The sequence below is a fragment of the Hyperolius riggenbachi genome, chromosome 9 (assembly GCF_040937935.1).
Source record: "Hyperolius riggenbachi isolate aHypRig1 chromosome 9, aHypRig1.pri, whole genome shotgun sequence".
In the NCBI taxonomy this organism is placed as follows: domain Eukaryota; kingdom Metazoa; phylum Chordata; class Amphibia; order Anura; family Hyperoliidae; genus Hyperolius; species Hyperolius riggenbachi.
The window spans coordinates 298,988,180-299,008,249 of NC_090654.1; the positions used below are offsets into that span (position 1 = coordinate 298,988,180).

At 48.8% G+C, this 20,070-nt stretch overlaps 1 protein-coding gene across 1 annotated transcript in view; it reads right to left on the reverse strand.

The window, feature by feature from the left end:
- Positions 1 to 20,070, reverse strand: part of CCDC85C (coiled-coil domain containing 85C) — a 291,835-nt gene that overhangs the window by 22,214 nt on the left and 249,551 nt on the right. The window contains exon 4 of the mRNA XM_068254794.1: positions 12,527 to 12,619. Within this exon, the coding sequence (XP_068110895.1) occupies positions 12,527 to 12,619 (93 nt within the window). The remainder of the gene's footprint in view (positions 1 to 12,526; positions 12,620 to 20,070) is intronic.

A 20,070-nucleotide genomic window follows, 5' to 3' on the forward strand; every position in this document is an offset into this window, starting at 1 on the left:
CAGAACCCCGTACATCAGAACCAGTCTCCACACTGCTCCCTGTCTGGCCATCCATCAGCTGTGATAAAACCCAATAACAGGGCCTTGTCCCAGGAACACTGTCTGCAGAACCCCGTACATCAGAACCAGTCTCCACACTGCTCCCTGTCTGGCCATCCATCAACTGTGATAAAACCTAATAACAGGGCCTTGTCCCAGGAACACTGTCTGCAGAACCCCGTACATCAGAACCAGTCTCCACACTGCTCCCTGTCTGGCCATCCATCAACTGTGATAAAACCTAATAACAGGGCCTTGTCCCAGGAACACTGTCTGCAGAACCCCGTACATCAGAACCAGTCTCCACACTGCTCCCTGTCTGGCCATCCATCAGCTGTGATAACATCCAATAACAGGGCCTTGTCAAGGAACACTGTCTGCAGAACCCCGTACATCAGAACCAGTCTCCACACTGCTCCCTGTCTGGCCATCCACCAGCTGTGCTAAAACCTAATAACAGGGCCTTGTCCCAGGAACACTGTCTGCAGAACCCCGTACATCAGAACCAGTCTCCACACTGCTCCCTGTCTGGCCATCCACCAGCTGTGCTAAAACCTAATAACAGGGCCTTGTCCCAGGAACACTGTCTGCAGAACCCCGTACATCAGAACCAGTCTCCACACTGCTCCCTGTCTGGCCATCCACCAGCTGTGATAAAACCTAATAACAGGGCCTTGTCCCAGGAACACTGTCTGCAGAACCCTGTACATCAGAACCAATCTCCACACTGCTCCCTGTCTGGCCATCCATCAGCTGTGATAAAACCTAATAACAGGGCCTTGTCCCAGGAACACTGTCTGCAGAACCCCATACATCAGAACCAGTCTCCACACTGCTCCCTGTCTGGCCATCCACCAGCTGTGATAACACCCAATAACAGGGCCTTGTCCCAGGAACACTGTCTGCAGAACCCCGTACATCAGAACCAGTCTCCACACTGCTCCCTGTCTGGCCATCCACCAGCTGTGACAACACCTAATAACAGGGCCTTGTCCCAGGAACACTGTCTGCAGAACCCCGTACATCAGAACCAGTCTCCACACTGCTCCCTGTCTGGCCATCCACCAGCTGTGATAAAACCTAATAACAGGGCCTTGTCCCAGGAACACTGTCTGCAGAACCCTGTACATCAGAACCAATCTCCACACTGCTCCCTGTCTGGCCATCCATCAGCTGTGATAAAACCTAATAACAGGGCCTTGTCCCAGGAACACTGTCTGCAGAACCCCATACATCAGAACCAGTCTCCACACTGCTCCCTGTCTGGCCATCCACCAGCTGTGATAACACCCAATAACAGGGCCTTGTCCCAGGAACACTGTCTGCAGAACCCCGTACATCAGAACCAGTCTCCACACTGCTCCCTGTCTGGCCATCCACCAGCTGTGACAACACCTAATAACAGGGCCTTGTCCCAGGAACACTGTCTGCAGAACCCCGTACATCAGAACCAGACTCCATACTGCTCCCTGTCTGGCCATCCACCAGCTGTGATAAAACCTAATAACAGGGCCTTGTCCCAGGAACACTGTCTGCAGAACCCCATACATCAGAACCAGTCTCCACACTGCTCCCTGTCTGGCCATCCACCAGCTGTGATATCACCCAATAACAGGGCCTTGTCCCAGGAACACTGTCTGCAGAACCCCATACATCAGAACCAGTCTCCACACTGCTCCCTGTCTGGCCATCCATCAGCTGTGATAACACCCAATAACAGGGCCTTGTCCCAGGAACACTGTCTGCAGAACCCCGTACATCAGAACCAGTCTCCACACTGCTCCCTGTCTGGCCATCCATCAGCTGTGATAACACCCAATAACAGGGCCTTGTCCCAGGAACACTGTCTGCAGAACCCCGTACATCAGAACCAGTCTCCACACTACTCCCTGTCTGGACATCCACCAGCTGTGATAAAACCTAATAACAGGGCCTTGTCCCAGGAACACTGTCTGCAGAACCCCGTACATCAGAACCAGTCTCCACACTGCTCCCTGTCTGGCCATCTATCAGCTGTGATAAAACCGAATAACAGGGCCTTGTCCCAGGAACACTGTCTGCAGAACCCCGTACATCAGAACCAGTCTCCACACTGCTCCCTGTCTGGCCATCCACCAGCTGTGATAACACCCAATAACAGGGCCTTGTCCCAGGAACACTGTCTGCAGAACCCCGTACATCAGAACCAGTCTCCACACTGCTCCCTGTCTGGCCATCCACCAGCTGTGATAACACCCAATAACAGGGCCTTGTCCCAGGAACACTGTCTGCAGAACCCCGTACATCAGAACCAGACTCCACACTGCTCCCTGTCTGGCCATCCACCAGCTGTGATAAAACCCAATAACAGGGCCTTGTCCCAGGAACACTGTCTGCAGAACCCCGTACATCAGAACCAGTCTCCACACTGCTCCCTGTCTGGCCATCTATCAGCTGTGATAAAACCGAATAACAGGGCCTTGTCCCAGGAACACTGTCTGCAGAACCCCATACATCAGAACCAGTCTCCACACTGCTCCGTCTGGCCATCCATCAGCTGTGATAACACCCAATAACAGGGCCTTGTCCCAGGAACACTGGCTGCAGAACCCCGTACATCAGAACCAGTCTCCACACTGCTCCCTGTCTGGCCATCCATCAGTTGTGATAACACCCAATAACAGGGCCTTGTCCCAGGAACACTGTCTGCAGAACCCCATACATCAGAACCAGTCTCCACACTGCTCCCTGTCTGGCCATCCATCAGCTGTGATAACACCCAATAACAGGGCCTTGTCCCAGGAACACTGTCTGCAGAACCCCGTACATCAGAACCAGTCTCCACACTGCTCCCTGTCTGGCCATCCATCAGCTGTGATAACACCCAATAACAGGGCCTTGTCCCAGGAACACTGTCTGCAGAACCCCGTACATCAGAACCAGTCTCCACACTGCTCCCTGTCTGGCCATCCACCAGCTGTGATAACACCCAATAACAGGGCCTTGTCCCAGGAACACTGTCTGCAGAACCCCGTACATCAGAACCAGTCTCCACACTGCTCCCTGTCTGGCCATCCACCAGCTGTGATAACACCCAATAACAGGGCCTTGTCCCAGGAACACTGTCTGCAGAACCCCGTACATCACAACCAGTCTCCACACTGCTCCCTGTCTGGCCATCCACCAGCTGTGATAACACCCAATAACAGGGCCTTGTCCCAGGAACACTGTCTGCAGAACCCCGTACATCAGAACCAGTCTCCACACTACTCCCTGTCTGGACATCCACCAGCTGTGATAAAACCTAATAACAGGGCCTTGTCCCAGGTTCACTGTCTGCAGAACCCCATACATCAGAACCAGTCTCCACACTGCTCCCTGTCTGGCCATCCACCAGCTGTGATAACACCCAATAACAGGGCCTTGTCCCAGGAACACTGTCTGCAGAACCCCGTACATCAGAACCAGTCTCCACACTACTCCCTGTCTGGACATCCACCAGCTGTGATAAAACCTAATAACAGGGCCTTGTCCCAGGTTCACTGTCTGCAGAACCCCATACATCAGAACCAGTCTCCACACTGCTCCCTGTCTGGCCATCCACCAGCTGTGATAACACCCAATAACAGGGCCTTGTCCCAGGAACACTGTCTGCAGAACCCCGTACATCAGAACCAGTCTCCACACTACTCCCTGTCTGGACATCCACCAGCTGTGATAAAACCTAATAACAGGGCCTTGTCCCAGGTTCACTGTCTGCAGAACCCCGTACATCAGAACCAGTCTCCACACTGCTCCATGTCTGGCCATCCACCAGCTGTGATAAAACCTAATAACAGGGCGTTAGTAGTTCTGAGCCTGCACAGTACAGCCCGGAGGACGTCCGATGACGTCAGCACTCCGGCGTGGAACGCACAATGGAGTGCAGAAGAGGCCATACCTGCCCTCCGGCCTGGCCAGGTCGGGTCGGCCACCGGAGACCACCGGGAGCCTGCGGAGTGGCGCCGAGGGCACCTCCTGCCTGACACGGGCTGGAGGAAGCCCCAGGTAAGTGGATTTGGATTTTTATTTTTTTATGCCTGTGCCTGAACCTTTAAGTACCACCCCTTTAGGTCATCAAGCAAGGGCCTTAATTACACAGAAGAATGTAGTCACTGTGGAAGTCAGCCGCTGTCAGCTATCAACGGGGCAGAGAGTGACTGACTCAGAGAAACCCTAAAACAATATGTGTCATACGTCCTGCTTTTCTGGACACTGGGAATATGCTAACTAAGCCATTTGCTTTACAGAAGTTATTAAAGACAGTCTGACACACTGTGACAATCACACGCCAATCCTATCGTATAATGCCACAGTTGCCATACAGGTCTCATCCACTAGAGGCTTCTGGAGACGTATCCACTGTGTGCACAGTAAACGTTTAAGATTGGTTGGTGTGGCCATACATGATACAATCTTGATTGTATGTACTATTGGTAAAATTAAGTTATCGATTTTGCACAGGAAATCAAGGTCATTTTGCTGGAAACAGTAAAAAAGGGTGCAGGTGGCTAGTGGACAAATCGGGCGCCGCCATTCACTCCCAGAATAAATATTGTTTACTGGGCGCCAAACGGGAAAAAAGGGCGCCCGAGAATAATAACGTTTTCCAACAGCGCCCGAAAATTTTTAATGTTTTATAACTGCTTGTGATGATTTACGTTTCCTATTTCAATAAAACATTATTTTAAATGTTATCCCTTACTGTTTGTAAAACATTATTATTCACAAAATAAAGCGATCAGTACGTAATGTAAGTTGTAATATATTTTATCCCTTACTGTTTCTAAAACATTATTCTACACACAATACAGTGATCACTAAGGAGGGTCTTAGGTTTAGGCACCACCAGGGGGGTCTTAGGTTTAGGCACCACCAGGGGGGTCTTAGGTTTAGGCACCACCAGGGGGGTCTTAGGTTTAGGCACCACCAGGGGGGTCTTAGGTTTAGGCACTAATACAGGGGTCTAGGGGTTAGGGGTAGGTACAGGGAGGGTTACTTACTAATTTTTTTTAAACGTTATTATACATTTCACTTTTTAAACGGAAGATTAACGTTTTCACAATTGCCGATTTCATGCACATTATTTAATGATTTATAACTTTATAAAAACGAATATTTAAACGAAATATAGTACATTATATTTTTAAACGTTATCCATGTTTATCGTTTAAAACCCCGCGCCCTTTTTTCCCAGCGCCCCTTTTTAACGTACACCATTTTGCTGCCCCCACTCTCCTAGCTTCCTAAAAGGAAAAGCGGTTAATTACAACCTAACTAACCAAATCGACAATTTATAAATATAAGACAATGCGGTAGTCAGTGTGTCTCATTTTCTGAGGCCATCGTTCAGAATAATCAGCTAACAAGGGCAAAACTGGAAAGATTCAATTGTTAGCTTTATTATTACAGCTATACACACAAATCTACATTGGAGCTGGCAAGTAAATCTATCTGGCAGCTGAACAGATTGCTTGGATAGAATAAGTCAGAGATGAGAAATGAGATAGAATGCCTGAAAGTTGGAAATATTGTGTTGGAGTCCAGTAAGCCATAAAGTCTTTGTACTGAATGAACCACAATGGTGATCGGAGTCCTGCTGGACGGTTGATTGATGGAATTCGACAACAGATGATAGACAAAGACGCTGGTCCCTGGGTTCTACTCACTTATCCAGCTGGGAGTGGGAATGACACGCAGAAGTCCAGCCTTGTGTAATGGGACTAGGGGGCAGTTTCCTCTACAATGGAGAGAGATTGTGGCAGGATTCCAGGTTGGCCAGTCTCTCAATGCCCGCTGGTCATATCAAGCAATGGATTGCCTATTTGAGCTCAGCATGGCACCATGAATCCACAGATAAGTGATGTGAATGGTAAACGTGGAAGTGTTATTGTGTAGCTACGGTAGGTGCGGTCTGCGGTCTGTGTAAATATCGCTCAGTGGGAGTGTCAGACTAACTTTACTAACTTGTCAGAAATGGTTTGATTGGCATGTTCCTATGGCCCAGGAAAGCATTAGCAATGAAGACATATGAATTGTCTGGCAGGTACAGGGATGTTGCCTGACCCCAGTCCCAGCAGCATGTGTGTACACAAATAACAATAGAACCGAAGCTTCTAGCAAAGTTTAGAGGTGAGAAACCCTGTGTGCGATGTCTGTAGCTCTGTGGCCACAACGTCAGGGCAAGACTTGGTTTTTACGGTTTATGCCACGGCCATTCTTAAGGTAGCCACACGCCATACAATTTTTTTTAAAATATCTGTTCAATTTAAGAATTAAAATTTTTCTGACTGATTGTAACATTTCAAAAATATGACCAATGTACCACACACCTATGTTCAATTTTGTCCCCAATTATGATAAAAATGATTAGAAAATCTGAGAAAATTGCTTGGGTGTGTATACTAATAAATTGGCAATCTAAAACGCGTACGTTAAAAAGGGGCGCTGGGAAAAAAGGGCGCCGGGTTTTTAACGATAAGCATGGATAACGTTTAAAAATGTATTATACTGTATTTCGTTTAAAATTAATGTTTTTTAAAGTTATAAATCATTAAATAATGTGCATTAAATCGGCAATTGTAAAAACGTTAATATTTAGTTTAAATACTGAAACGTATAATAACGTTAAAAAAAAAAAATTACTAAGTAACCCTCCCTGTACCTACCCCTAACCCCTAGACCCCCCTGTTGATGCCTAAACCTAAGACCCCCCCTGTTGGTGCCTAAGTAACCCTCCCTGTACCTACCCCTAACCCCTAGACCCCCCTGTTAGTGCCTAAACCTAAGACCCCCCTGTTGGTGCCTAAACCTAAGACCCCCCTGTTGGTGCCTAAACCTAAGACCCCCCTTTTGGTGCCTAAACCTAAGACCCCCTGTTGGTGCCTAAACCTAAGACCCCCCTTTTGGTGCCTAAACCTAAGACCCCCCTGTTGGTGCCTAAACCTAAGACCCCCCTGTTGGTTTTTTCGTTTAAAAATAATGTAAAAAATGTACTGTTTTTCGTTTAAAAATAATGTTTGAAAAATATATTGTACTGTTTTTCGTTTAAAAATAATATTTAAAAATGTATAAATCATTAAATAATGTGTAATCATGAGAAGCAGTAATAAAACATTAAGTCTCCGGGCGCCGCTTTTAAAACGTTATTTTTCACCGGCGCCCTTTTTTCCTATCGGGCGCCCATTAAACGATATTTATTATAGGAGTGAATGGCGGCGCCCGAATTGTCCACTAGCCTCAGGCGCCCGAATTTACTGTTTCCATCTAAAACACACCATACAATCTTTAGAAAGAACGAAGAAAAATATCTGGCATTCCAGTTCGAGAAAAAAACCCCCCAAAAAAACGGGAAATCCAATCGGATTTTTCAGTCGAATGAAAAAAAAAGCTTTAGATTTTTTCAAGAGATCCAATCGTTTTTATCGAATTGTCGTAAAATTGGATCATTTTATTATATCGTGTGTGGCCATTCTTAGATTTATGGCTACTTAACCTAGTAGGAGGTGCTTGGACACAAGTTAAAGAGACTCTGTAACAAAATTTTCATCCTTACTTCTTCTATCCTATAAGTTCCTATACCTGTTCTAATGTGCTCTGTCTAACTGCAGCCTTTCCTACTTGCACAGTGGCTGTATTATCTCTTTTATATGATCTAATCTTCTCTCCTCTGTTGGCTCTGTCGAGCTGAGGCAGTCAGGCTGGAATGTGCTGTGCTGCTTGTGATTGGCTAGAAGCTATACACACCCTCTCCAGGCCCCCTGCACACTCTGTATGACTCACACACCGGGCTACTCTCAGCCTATCACTTGCTAGGTCTTTTGTTTGTAAACACTGGATAAAAACTGGCAATTACAAGCCAGGATTGCAGCAGGGAGTGGCAGAAACAGCACAGAGGGGCCCAGGAGAACATAATGAATAGAATGGTATGCTTTTTATTGTAAGAATTTTAGAGCACAGATTCTCTTTAATTGTACTCTTTGATGCCAGGCTAAAATCTAAGCTAATTAATCCTGTACTGGAAAAAGTATAACTGTTTGCGCCAATGAGATTACTTTGTGATTCTTTAACTCATTACGGACCGCAGTGATTGAGATCTACGCCCTGTATTGGTGGGCTCCTGGCTGGCAGGGCGTAGATCTCAATCACTGTCCGCAGCGTGCATCCGCCGTTTCCGCCACTACCCGCCGATCGCACCGCTCAAACCCGACGTCTCTCGCCGCATCTCACAGGCGCTGCCCGTCTCTGACAGCAGAGTCATGTGGGCCGCTCAGGAGCCGTTCCCATTGGCTCCTGGCCCTGTCTATCAATGTAAGCTGTTCCCATTGGCTCCTGGCCCTGTCTGTCAATGTAAGCCGTTCCCATTGGCTCCTGGCCCTGTCTATCAATGTAAGCCGTTCCCATTGGCTCCTGGCCCTGTCTGTCAATGTAAGCCGTTCCCATTGGCTCCTGGCCCTGTCTATCAATGTAAGCCGTTCCCATTGGCTCCTGGCCCTGTCTATCAATGTAAGCCGTTCCCATTGGCTCCTGGCCCTGTCTGTCAATGTAAGCCGTTCCCATTGGCTCCTGGCCCTGTCTGTCAATGTAAGCAGTTCCCATTGGCTCCTGGCCCTGTCTATCAATGTAAGCCGTTCCCATTGGCTCCTGGCCCTGTCTATCAATGTAAGCCGTTCCCATTGGCTCCTGGCCCTGTCTATCAATGTGAGCCGTTCCCATTGGCTCCTGGCCCTGTCTATCAATGTAAGCCGTTCCCATTGGCTCCTGGCCCTGTCTATCAATGTAAGCCGTTCCCATTGGCTCCTGGCCCTGTCTATCAATGTAAGCCGTTCCCATTGGCTCCTGGCCCTGTCTATCAATGTAAGCCGTTCCCATTGGCTCCTGGTCCTGTCTATCAATGTAAGCCGTTCCCATTGGCTCCTGGCCCTGTCTATCAATGTAAGCCGTTCCCATTGGCTCCTGGTCCTGTCTGTCAATGTAAGCCGTTCCCATTGGCTCCTGGCCCTGTCTGTCAATGTAAGCCGTTCCCATTGGCTTCTGGCCCTGTCTATCAATGTAAGCCGTTCCCATTGGCTCCTGGCCCTGTCTATCAATGTATGCCGTTCCCATTGGCTCCTGGCCCTGTCTATCAATGTAAGCCGTTCCCATTGGCTCCTGGCCCTGTCTATCAATGTAAGCCGTTCCCATTGGCTCCTGGCCCTGTCTGTCAATGTAAGCCGTTCCCATTGGCTCCTGGCCCTGTCTGTCAATGTAAGCCGTTCCCATTGGCTCCTGGCCCTGTCTATCAATGTAAGCCGTTCCCATTGGCTCCTGGTCCTGTCTGTCAATGTAAGCCGTTCCCATTGGCTCCTGGCCCTGTCTATCAATGTAAGCCGTTCCCATTGGCTCCTGGCCCTGTCTATCAATGTAAGCCGTTCCCATTGGCTCCTGGCCCTGTCTATCAATGTAAGCCGTTCCCATTGGCTCCTGGTCCTGTCTGTCAATGTAAGCCGTTCCCATTGGCTCCTGGCCCTGTCTGTCAATGTAAGCCGTTCCCATTGGCGTACATTGAAAGACAGGGCCAGGAGCCAATGAAAGCGGCTCCTGAGCGGCTCACATGACTCTGCTGTCATAGAGACGTCATAGAGACGTCAGAGTCTATGTCCTGGGGGTCCCGGCGAGTGGCGATAATGGCGGTTATGTGCGGCGATTCGTCGGGATTCCATCGGGATTGGACCAGCGGTCTCTGGTCCTTAAGTGGTTCATTGTTTGTAATAGGATTGTTTGGTTGTGATGCATTCGCTATGACATTTATCGAACACACATTCTGGGAAGTGGCCAGATGGATCACTGAGGAGTGCAGCTTCTCAGTCACACTTTACAGTTTAATACTCATGTTTCATATGTGTGCTTTCATAATGCTTTACTGAATGCACAGATGCAATCCATTTATTGAGAGGACTTATGTGCACTGATCAATCAGCCTAACACAGATTTCTGCCAGAAGAGGGGCTGCTGGCATCAGCTCCCATATCAGCCCCTCCCATCAGGTCCTGCCCTTTAAAGAACAAGCGACACCCATGCTAACCTAGAAATAAAAAACACATATAGAAGTAGATAAATACTACTTCTACTTACATAACAGATGTATTGTGCTATCCACGTAATGATTCCTGTGAATTTTATAAAGGAAAAAGCAGAAATCCTATTCTGGGCAGTGGCCATCTTGCCAAGCTAATGCTGTCATCATATCCTCCCTGACTCTTGTTTTCCCTCCTCCCTTTTCTTGCTCATTGTGTAGTCATTAGCTGCCCTCCTCCCAGAGTCTTCAGACACTCCCACTGAGGTCTATACTAACAACTGCACTGTCTTATCCTCCAATCACTGAGTCACCTCAGCCTTGCTTGTAAACACAAGTAATCAGAGGGTGTTTCTGATAAGCAGCTAGGCAGGGAAATAAATGGAAGAGGAGGAATATATTATGGATATAAAGAACCCCCAGCATTCAACTCTTTGGCACTGTTTGGCACTAGGGCCAGTGCTCCTAAAGTATGTGATAACTCCAAATCATAACAGCAGAAAAAGTTTTGCAAGTTTTGAATGCAGGATTAGCATCTTAATCACTTAATACACTCAGACCAGTTGCTGTTGAAATTTGATTTTTTATGGTGACAATACCACTTTAAGAGATCTAGCACCACCAATCTCTGTTGTCCTTTGTCTATCATCTGTTGTCGAATTACATCTACTGACAAGTAGGACAGGTATGACAACAATTATTATTATAATAGTATTATTCTGCAGTGCTTTACAGACTATACAGGGAGTGCAGAATTATTAGGCAAATGAGTATTTTGACCACATCATCCGCTTTATGCATGTTGTCTTACTCCAAGCTGTATAGGCTCGAAAGCCTACTACCAATTAAGCATATTAGGTGATGGGCATCTCTGTAATGAGAAGGGGTGTGGTCTAATGACATCAACACTCTATATCAGGTGTGCATAATTATTAGGCAACTTCCTTTCCTTTGGCAAAATGGGTCAAAAGAAGGACTTGACAGGCTCAGAAAAGTCAAAAATAGTGAGATATCTTGCAGAGGGATGCAGCACTCTTAAAATTGCAAAGCTGCTGAAGCGTGATCATCGAACAATCAAGCGTTTCATTCAAAATAGTCAACAGGGTCGCAAGAAGTGTGTGGAAAAACCAAGGCGCAAAATAACAGCCCATGAACTGAGAAAAGTCAAGCGTGCAGCTGCCAAGATGCCACTTGCCACCAGTTTGGCCATATTTCAGAGCTGCAACATCACTGGAGTGTCCAAAAGCACAAGGTGTGCAATACTCAGAGACATGGCCAAGGTAAGAAAGGCTGAAAGACGACCACCACTGAACAAGACACACAAGCTGAAACATCAAGACTGGGCCAAGAAATAGCTCAAGACTGATTTTTCTAAGGTTTTATGGACTGATGAAATGTGAGTGAGTCTTGATTGGCCAGATGGATGGGCCCGTGGCTGGATTGGTAAAGGGCAGAGAGCTCCAGTCCGACTCAGACGCCAGCAAGGTGGAGGTGGAGTACTGGTTTGGGCTGGTATCATCAAAGATGAGCTTGTGGGGCCTTTTCGGGTTGAGGATGGAGTCAAGCTCAACTCCCAGTCCTACTGCCAGTTTCTGGAAGACACCTTCTTCAAGCAGTGGTACAGGAAGAAGTCTGCATCCTTCAAGAAAAACATGATTTTCATGCAGGACAATGCTCCATCACACGCGTCCAAGTACTCCACAGCGTGGCTGGCAAGAAAGGGTATAAAAGAAGAAAAACTAATGACATGGCCTCCTTGTTCACCTGATCTGAACCCCATTGAGAACCTGTGGTCCATCATAAAATGTGAGATTTACAAGGAGGGAAAACAGTACACCTCTCTGAACAGTGTCTGGAAGGTTGTGGTTGCTGCTGCACGCAATGTTGATGGTGAACAGATCAAAACACTGACAGAATCCATGGATGGCAGGCTTTTGAGTGTCTTTGCAAAGAAAGGTGGCTATATTGGTCACCGATTTGTTTTTGTTTTGTTTTTGAATGTCAGAAATGTATATTTGTCAATGTTGAGATGTTATATTGGTTTCACTGGTAAAAATAAATAATTGAAATGGGTATATATTTGTTTTTTGTTAAGTTGCCTAATAATAATGCACAGTAATAGTCACCTGCACACAGATATCCCCCTAAAATAGCTAAAACTAAAAACAAACTAAAAACTACTTTCAAAATATTTAGCTTTGATATTAATGAGTTTTTTGGGTTCATTGAGAACATGGTTGTTGTTCAATAATAAACATATTCCTCAAAAATACAACTTGCCTAATAATTCTGCACTCCCTGTATATGTATAGTTCTGTCATTGACTGTCCCTCAAAAGAGCTCTTAATATAATTCCTATAGTAGTCATATGTACATTGTAGTCAACAAGCATTGACTATACACATGTTTATGTACCTTCATTGCATGTACAACTGCTTCTGGTTTCTGCACTGAGATGTAGCCAGCAGGGGGCGTGGATGTGAGCTCTGAGGGTAACCGTGCAGGGCCCTATGAGGAAAAAAAGCAGCAAAGGTTAAATCACACGGCTACTGGCAAACAAAAACAAAAGAAATGCACGTAAAACAATAATTTAGTGCCCAACGCTGGAGAAGGTATGTGTACTCCGCTGCACTACTCTGCATCTAATGATGGGGAGGAGAGGAGAGTGCCCTGTGCTGGAGAAGGTATGTGTACTCCGCTGCACTGCTCTGCATCTAATGATGGGGAGGAGAGGAGAGTGCCCTGCGCTGGAGAAGGTATGTGTACTCTGCTGCACTGCTCTGCATCTATTGATGGGGATGAGAGGAGAGTGCCCAGTGCTGGAGAAGGTATGTGTGCTCCGCTGCACTACTCTGCATCTAATGATGGGGAGGAGAGGAGAGTGCCCAGCGCTGGAGAAGGTATGTGTACTCTGCTGCACTACTCTGCATCTAATGATGGGGAGGAGTGGGGAGTGCCCAGTGCTGGAGAAGGTATGTGTACTCCGCTGCACTGCTCTGCATCTAATGATGGGGAGGAGAGGAGAGTGCCCAGCGCTGGAGAAGGTATGTGTACTCTGCTGCACTACTCTGCATCTAATGATGGGGAGGAGAGGAGAGTGCCCAGTGCTGGAGAAGGTATGTGTGCTCCGCTGCACTGCTCTGCATCTAATGATGGGGAGGAGAGGAGAGTGCCCAGCGCTGGAGAAGGTATGTGTACTCTGCTGCACTACTCTGCATCTAATGATGGGGAGGAGAGGAGAGTGCCCAGCGCTGGAGAAGGTATGTGTACTCTGCTGCACTACTCTGCATCTAATGATGGGGAGGAGAGGAGAGTGCCCAGTGCTGGAGAAGGTATGTGTACTCCGCTGCACTACTCTGCATCTAATGATGGGGAGGAGAGGAGAGTGCCCTGTGCTGGAGAAGGTATGTGTACTCCGCTGCACTACTCTGCATCTAATGATGGGGAGGAGAGGAGAGTGCCCAGCGCTGGAGAAGGTATGTGTACTCCGCTGCACTGCTCTGCATCTAATGATGGGGAGGAGAGGAGAGTGCCCTGCGCTGGAGAAGGTATGTGTACTCTGCTGCACTACTCTGCATCTAATGAAGGGGAGGAGAGGAGAGTGCCCAGTGCTGGAGAAGGTATGTGTACTCTGCTGCACTACTCTGCATCTAATGATGGGGAGGAGAGGAGAGTGCCCAGCGCTGGAGAAGGTATGTGTACTCTGCTGCACTACTCTGCATCTAATGATGGGGAGGAGAGGAGAGTGCCCAGTGCTGGAGAAGGTATGTGTACTCTGCTGCACTACTCTGCATCTAATGAAGGGGAGGAGAGGAGAGAGCCCAGTGCTGGAGAAGGTATGTGTACTCCGCTGCACTACTCTGCATCTAATGATGGGGAGGAGAGGAGAGTGCCCAGCGCTGGAGAAGGTATGTGTACTCCGCTGCACTACTCTGCATCTAATGATGGGGAGGAGAGGAGAGTGCCCAGTGCTGGAGAAGGTATGTGTACTCCGCTGCACTACTCTGCATCTAATGATGGGGAGGAGAGGAGAGTGCCCAGTGCTGGAGAAGGTATGTGTACTCCGCTGCACTACTCTGCATCTAATGATGGGGAGGAGAGGAGAGTGCCCAGTGCTGGAGAAGGTATGTGTACTCCGCTGCACTACTCTGCATCTAATGATGGGGAGGAGAGGAGAGTGCCCAGCGCTGGAGAAGGTATTTGTACTCTGCTGCACTACTCTGCATCTAATGATGGGGAGGAGAGGAGAGTGCCCAGCGCTGGAGAAGGTATTTGTACTCTGCTGCACTACTCTGCATCTAATGATGGGGAGGAGAGGAGAGTGCCCAGCGCTGGAGAAGGTATGTGTACTCTGCTGCACTACTCTGCATCTATTGATGGGGATGAGAGGAGAGTGCCCAGCGCTGGAGAAGGTATGTGTACTCCGCTGCATTACTCTGCATCTATTGATGGGGAGGAGTGGGGAGTGCCCAGTGCTGGAGAAGGTATGTGTACTCCGCTGCACTACTCTGCATCTAATGATGGGGAGGAGAGGAGAGTGCCCAGTGCTGGAGAAGGTATGTGTACTCTGCTGCACTACTCTGCATCTAATGATGGGGAGGAGAGGAGAGTGCCCAGCGCTGGAGAAGGTATGTGTACTCCGCTGCACTACTCTGCATCTAATGATGGGGAGGAGAGGAGAGTGCCCAGCGCTGGAGAAGGTATGTGTACTCCGCTGCACTACTCTGCATCTAATGATGGGGAGGAGAGGAGAGTGCCCAGTGCTGGAGAAGGTATGTGTACTCCGCTGCACTACTCTGCATCTATTGATGAGGATGAGAGGAGAGTGCCCAGTGCTGGAGAAGGTATTTGTACTCCGCTGCACTACTCTGCATCTAATGATGGGGAGAGGAGGAGAGAGCCCAGCGCTGGAGAAGGTATGTGTACTCCGCTGCACTGCTCTGCATCTAATTATGGGGAGGAGAGGAGAGTGCCCAACGCTGGAGAAGGTATGTGTACTCCGCTGTACTACTCTGCATCTAATGATGGGGAGGAGAGGAGAGTGCCCAGTGCTGGAGAAGGTATGTGTACTTCGCTGCACTACTCTGCATCTAATGATGGGGAGGAGAGGAGAGTGCCCAGCGCTGGAGAAGGTATGTGTACTCCGCTGCACTACTCTGCATCTAATGAAGGGGAGGAGAGGAGAGAGCCCAGTGCTGGAGAAGGTATGTGTACTCTGCTGCACTACTCTGCATCTAATGATGGGGAGGAGTGGGGAGTGCCCAGTGCTGGAGAAGGTATGTGTACTCCGCTGCACTACTCTGCATCTAATGATGGGGAGGAGAGTGCCCAGCGCTGGAAAGGTGTGTGTACACTGTTGCACTACTCTGCATCTAATGATGGGGAGGAGAGGAGAGTGCCCAGCGCTGGAGAAGGTATGTGTATTCCGCTGCACTGCTCTGCATCTAATGATGGGGAGGAGAGTGCCCAGCGCTGGAGAAGGTATGTGTACTCCGCTGTACTACTCTGCATCTAATGATGGGGAGGAGAGGAGAGTGCTTAGCGCTGGAGAAGGTATGTGTATTCCGCTGCACTGCTCTGCATCTAATGATGGGGAGGAGAGGAGAGTGCCCAGTGCTGGAGAAGGTATGTGTACTCTGCTGCACTACTCTGCATCTAATGAATGGGAGGAGTGGGGAGTGCCCAGTGCTGGAGAAGGTATGTGTACTCTGCTGCACTACTCTGCATCTAATGATGGGGAGAAGTGTGGAGTGCCCAGTGCTGTAGAAGGTATGTGTACTCCGCTGCACTGCTCTGCATCTAATGATGGGGAGGAAAGGAAAGTGCCCAGTGCTGGAGAAGGCATGTGTACTCCGCTGCACTACTCTGCATCTAATGATGGGGAGGAGAGTGCCCAGCGCTGGAGAAGGTATGTGTACTCCGCTGCACTACTCTGCATCTAATGATGGGGAGGAGAGGAGAGTGCCCAGCACTGGAGAAGGTATGTGTACTCCGCTGTACTACTCTGCATCTAATGATGGGGAGGAGAGGAGAGTGCCCAGCGCTGGAGAATGTATGTGTACTCTGCTGTACTACTCTGCATCTATTGATGGGGATGAGAGGAGAGTGCCCAGCGCTGGAAAAGGTATGTGTACTCCGCTGCACTACTCTGCATCTAATGATGGGGAGGAGAGGAGAGTGCCCAGCGCTGGAGAAGGTATGTGTACTCCGCTGCACTACTCTGCATCTAATGATGGGGAGGAGAGGAGAGTGCCCAGTGCTGGAGAAGGTATGTGTACTCCGCTGCACTACTCTGCATCTATTGATGGGGATGAGAGGAGAGTGCCCAGCGCTGGAAAAGGTATGTGTACTCCGCTGCACTACTCTGCATCTAATGATGGGGAGGAGAGGAGAGTGCCCAGCGCTGGAAAAGGTATGTGTACTCCGCTGCACTACTCTGCATCTAATGATGGGGAGGAGAGGAGAGAGCCCAGCGCTGGAGAAGGTATGTGTACTCTGCTGCACTACTCTGCATCTAATGATGGGGAGGAGAGTGCCCAGCGCTGGAGAAGGTATGTGTACTCCGTTGCACTACTCTGCATCTAATGATGGGGAGGAGAGTGCCCAGCGCTGGAAAGGTATGTGTACTCCGTTGCACTACTCTGCATCTAATGATGGGGAGGAGAGGAGAGTGCTTAGCGCTGGAGAAGGTATGTGTATTCCGCTGCACTGCTCTGCATCTAATGAATGGGAGGAGTGGGGAGTGCCCAGTGCTGGAGAAGGTATGTGTACTCCGCTGCACTACTCTGCATCTAATGATGGGGAGGAGAGGAGAGTGCCCAGTGCTGGAGAAGGTATGTGTACTCTGCTGCACTACTCTGCATCTAATGATGGGGAGGAGAGGAGAGTGCCCAGTGCTGGAGAAGGTATGTGTACTCCGCTGCACTACTCTGCATCTAATGATGGGGATGAGAGGAGAGTGCCCAGTGCTGGAGAAGGTATGTGTACTCCGCTGCACTACTCTGCATCTAATGATGGGGAGGAGAGGAGAGTGCCCAGCGCTGGAGAATGTATGTGTACTCTGCTGCACTACTCTGCATCTAATGATGGGGAGGAGAGGAGAGTGCCCAGTGCTGTAGAAGGTATGTGTACTCCGCTGCACTGCTCTGCATCTAATGATGGGGAGGAAAGGAAAGTGCCCAGTGCTGGAGAAGGTATGTGTACTCCGCTGCACTGCTCTGCATCTAATGATGGGGAGGAGAGTGCCCAGCGCTGGAGAAGGTATGTGTACTCCGCTGCACTGCTCTGCATCTAATGATGGGGAGGGGAGGAGAGTGCCCAGTGCTGGAGAAGGTATGTGTACTCCGCTGCACTACTCTGCATCTAATGATGGGGAGGAGAGGAGAGTGCCCAGCACTGGAGAAGGTATGTGTACTCCGCTGTACTACTCTGCATCTAATGATGGGGAGGAGAGCAGAGTGCCCAGCGCTGGAGAAGGTATGTGTACTCTGCTGTACTACTCTGCATCTATTGATGGGGATGAGAGGAGAGTGCCCAGTGCTGGAGAAGGTATGTGTACTCTGCTGCACTACTCTGCATCTAATGATGGGGAGGGGAGGAAAGTGCCCAGTGCTGGAGAAGGTATGTGTACTCCGCTGCACTGCTCTGCATCTAATGATGGGGAGGAGTGGGGAGTGCCCAGTGCTGGAGAAGGTATGTGTACTCCGCTGCACTACTCTGCATCTAATGATGGGGAGGAGTGGGGAGTGCCCAGTGCTGGAGAAGGTATGTGTACTCCACTGCACTACTCTGCATCTAATGATGGGGAGGAGAGGGGAGTGCCCAGCGGTGGAGAAGGTATGTATACTCCGCTGTACTACTCTGCATCTATAGATAGAGGAGGGGAGGAGAGTGCCCCTTTAGCCCCCTGCCCTTATGCTGCAGCCTACTCTGCTCTAAGGCAACTCTCTTGTCATGCTGTTTTAAATAAAAGGTAGCCTCTCTGATGGCCAGTTCATAATAACAACGCTTATAAAGGGTCACTGTAAAGAGTGCTGTCACTGGATAAACAGAATAGTCCTGCCACAGAATGCTATGGCAAATTCTAGTACAGGAGGGTATCATAATCTGAAAAGATGACAGGTTCCCTTAGAAGCCTGATATGTATAAATGACTCTGTATGAAGCTGTGATGAGCAGAGGCATAGTTAGCGATGTCACACTGAAGTCACCGCTCTCTGATCCAGCGCACAATGTGACAGAAGCTGCAATCCTGCTCACATAAAACCACATGTGAGACAGGAAGGGGGGGGGGCTGTCTATAGAAATCTCCTCTGCCAGCGTCAGCCAAATAAGAGATGTGTCTGAATATACTGACAAACTGCCTATCAGCTAAGTGTTTGTACACACGTCCAATTGTGATTGGTCAATCACTAATCAGGGTTGAGGAAACATTTTATAATTGAAATGCAATAATATATATAGCAATGTATATAGTTTTTCTGCTACCTGATTACAGGAAAATTACCGTAAAGGTGGGTATCCTGAACAACTTACTACATTCTACTATATGTCACTACAGGGCCTCTTTATATTTACACACGCTATTGTACATACACACATTACATGTTTGGTTTATAAGTCCTCTAAAAATGACTGGCAGTTACTATAACAGCCACCAGGGGGCAGCATGACTCTGAATAAAATCACCATGTGCTCCCATACCATTAACCAAAAATGTCCAATGATTTATCACATGAGCCACAGAAGCAGACAATCTATAATGTCATCCCATTAGAATATTATACTGGGAACTAATACCATTCATCTGTCCTTTATGTGCTCCCTTCTGAGCCACACCACAAGCCTGCCCTGACTATTACTACATGAATCAGGCCTATAAACTACATTATAACTGCAGAGCTGGGAGGATAGAAAGGATGCCGGACTGTGAAAACTTTATATGCTGCATCCTGTCATTGTCACCAGCGCACAAAGCTGTGACATAAAATGGCAGCGCTCGGCAACAGGACACCGTCACCACCCCACATACACTGTCACCACCCCACATACACCGTCACCACCCAACATACACTGTCACCACCTCACATACACCGTCACCAGCGCACATACACTGTCACCACCCCACATACACTGTCACCACCCCACATACACTGTCACCACCCCACATACACTGTCACCACCACACATACACTGTCACCACCCCACATACACTGTCACCACCCCACATACACTGTCACCACCCCACATACACTGTCACCACCCCACATACACTGTCACCACCCCACATACACTGTCACCACCTCACATACACTGTCACCACCTCACATACACCGTCACCAGCGCACATACACTGTCACCACCCCACATACACTGTCACCACCCCATGTCACCACCCCACATACACTGTCACCAGCGCACATACACTGTCACCACCCCACATACACTGTCACCACCCCACATACACTGTCACCACCCCACATACACTGTCACCAGCGCACATACACTGTCACCACCCCACATACACTGTCACCACCGCACATACACTGTCACCACCCCACATACACTGTCACCACCGCACATGCACTGTCACCACCCCACATACACTGTCACCACCCCACATACACTGTCACCACCCCACATACACTGTCACCACCCCACATACACTGTCACCAGCGCACATACACTGTTACCACCGCACATACACCGTCACCACCGCACATACACCGTCACCACCCCACATACACTGTCACCAGCGCACATACACTGTCACCAGCGCACATACACTGTCACCATCCCACATACACTGTCACCATCCCACATACACTGTCACCACCCCACATACACTGTCACCACCTCACATACACTGTCACCACCCCACATACACTGTCACCATCCCACATACACTGTCACCACCCCACATACACTGTCACCACCTCACATACACGGTCACCACCTCAC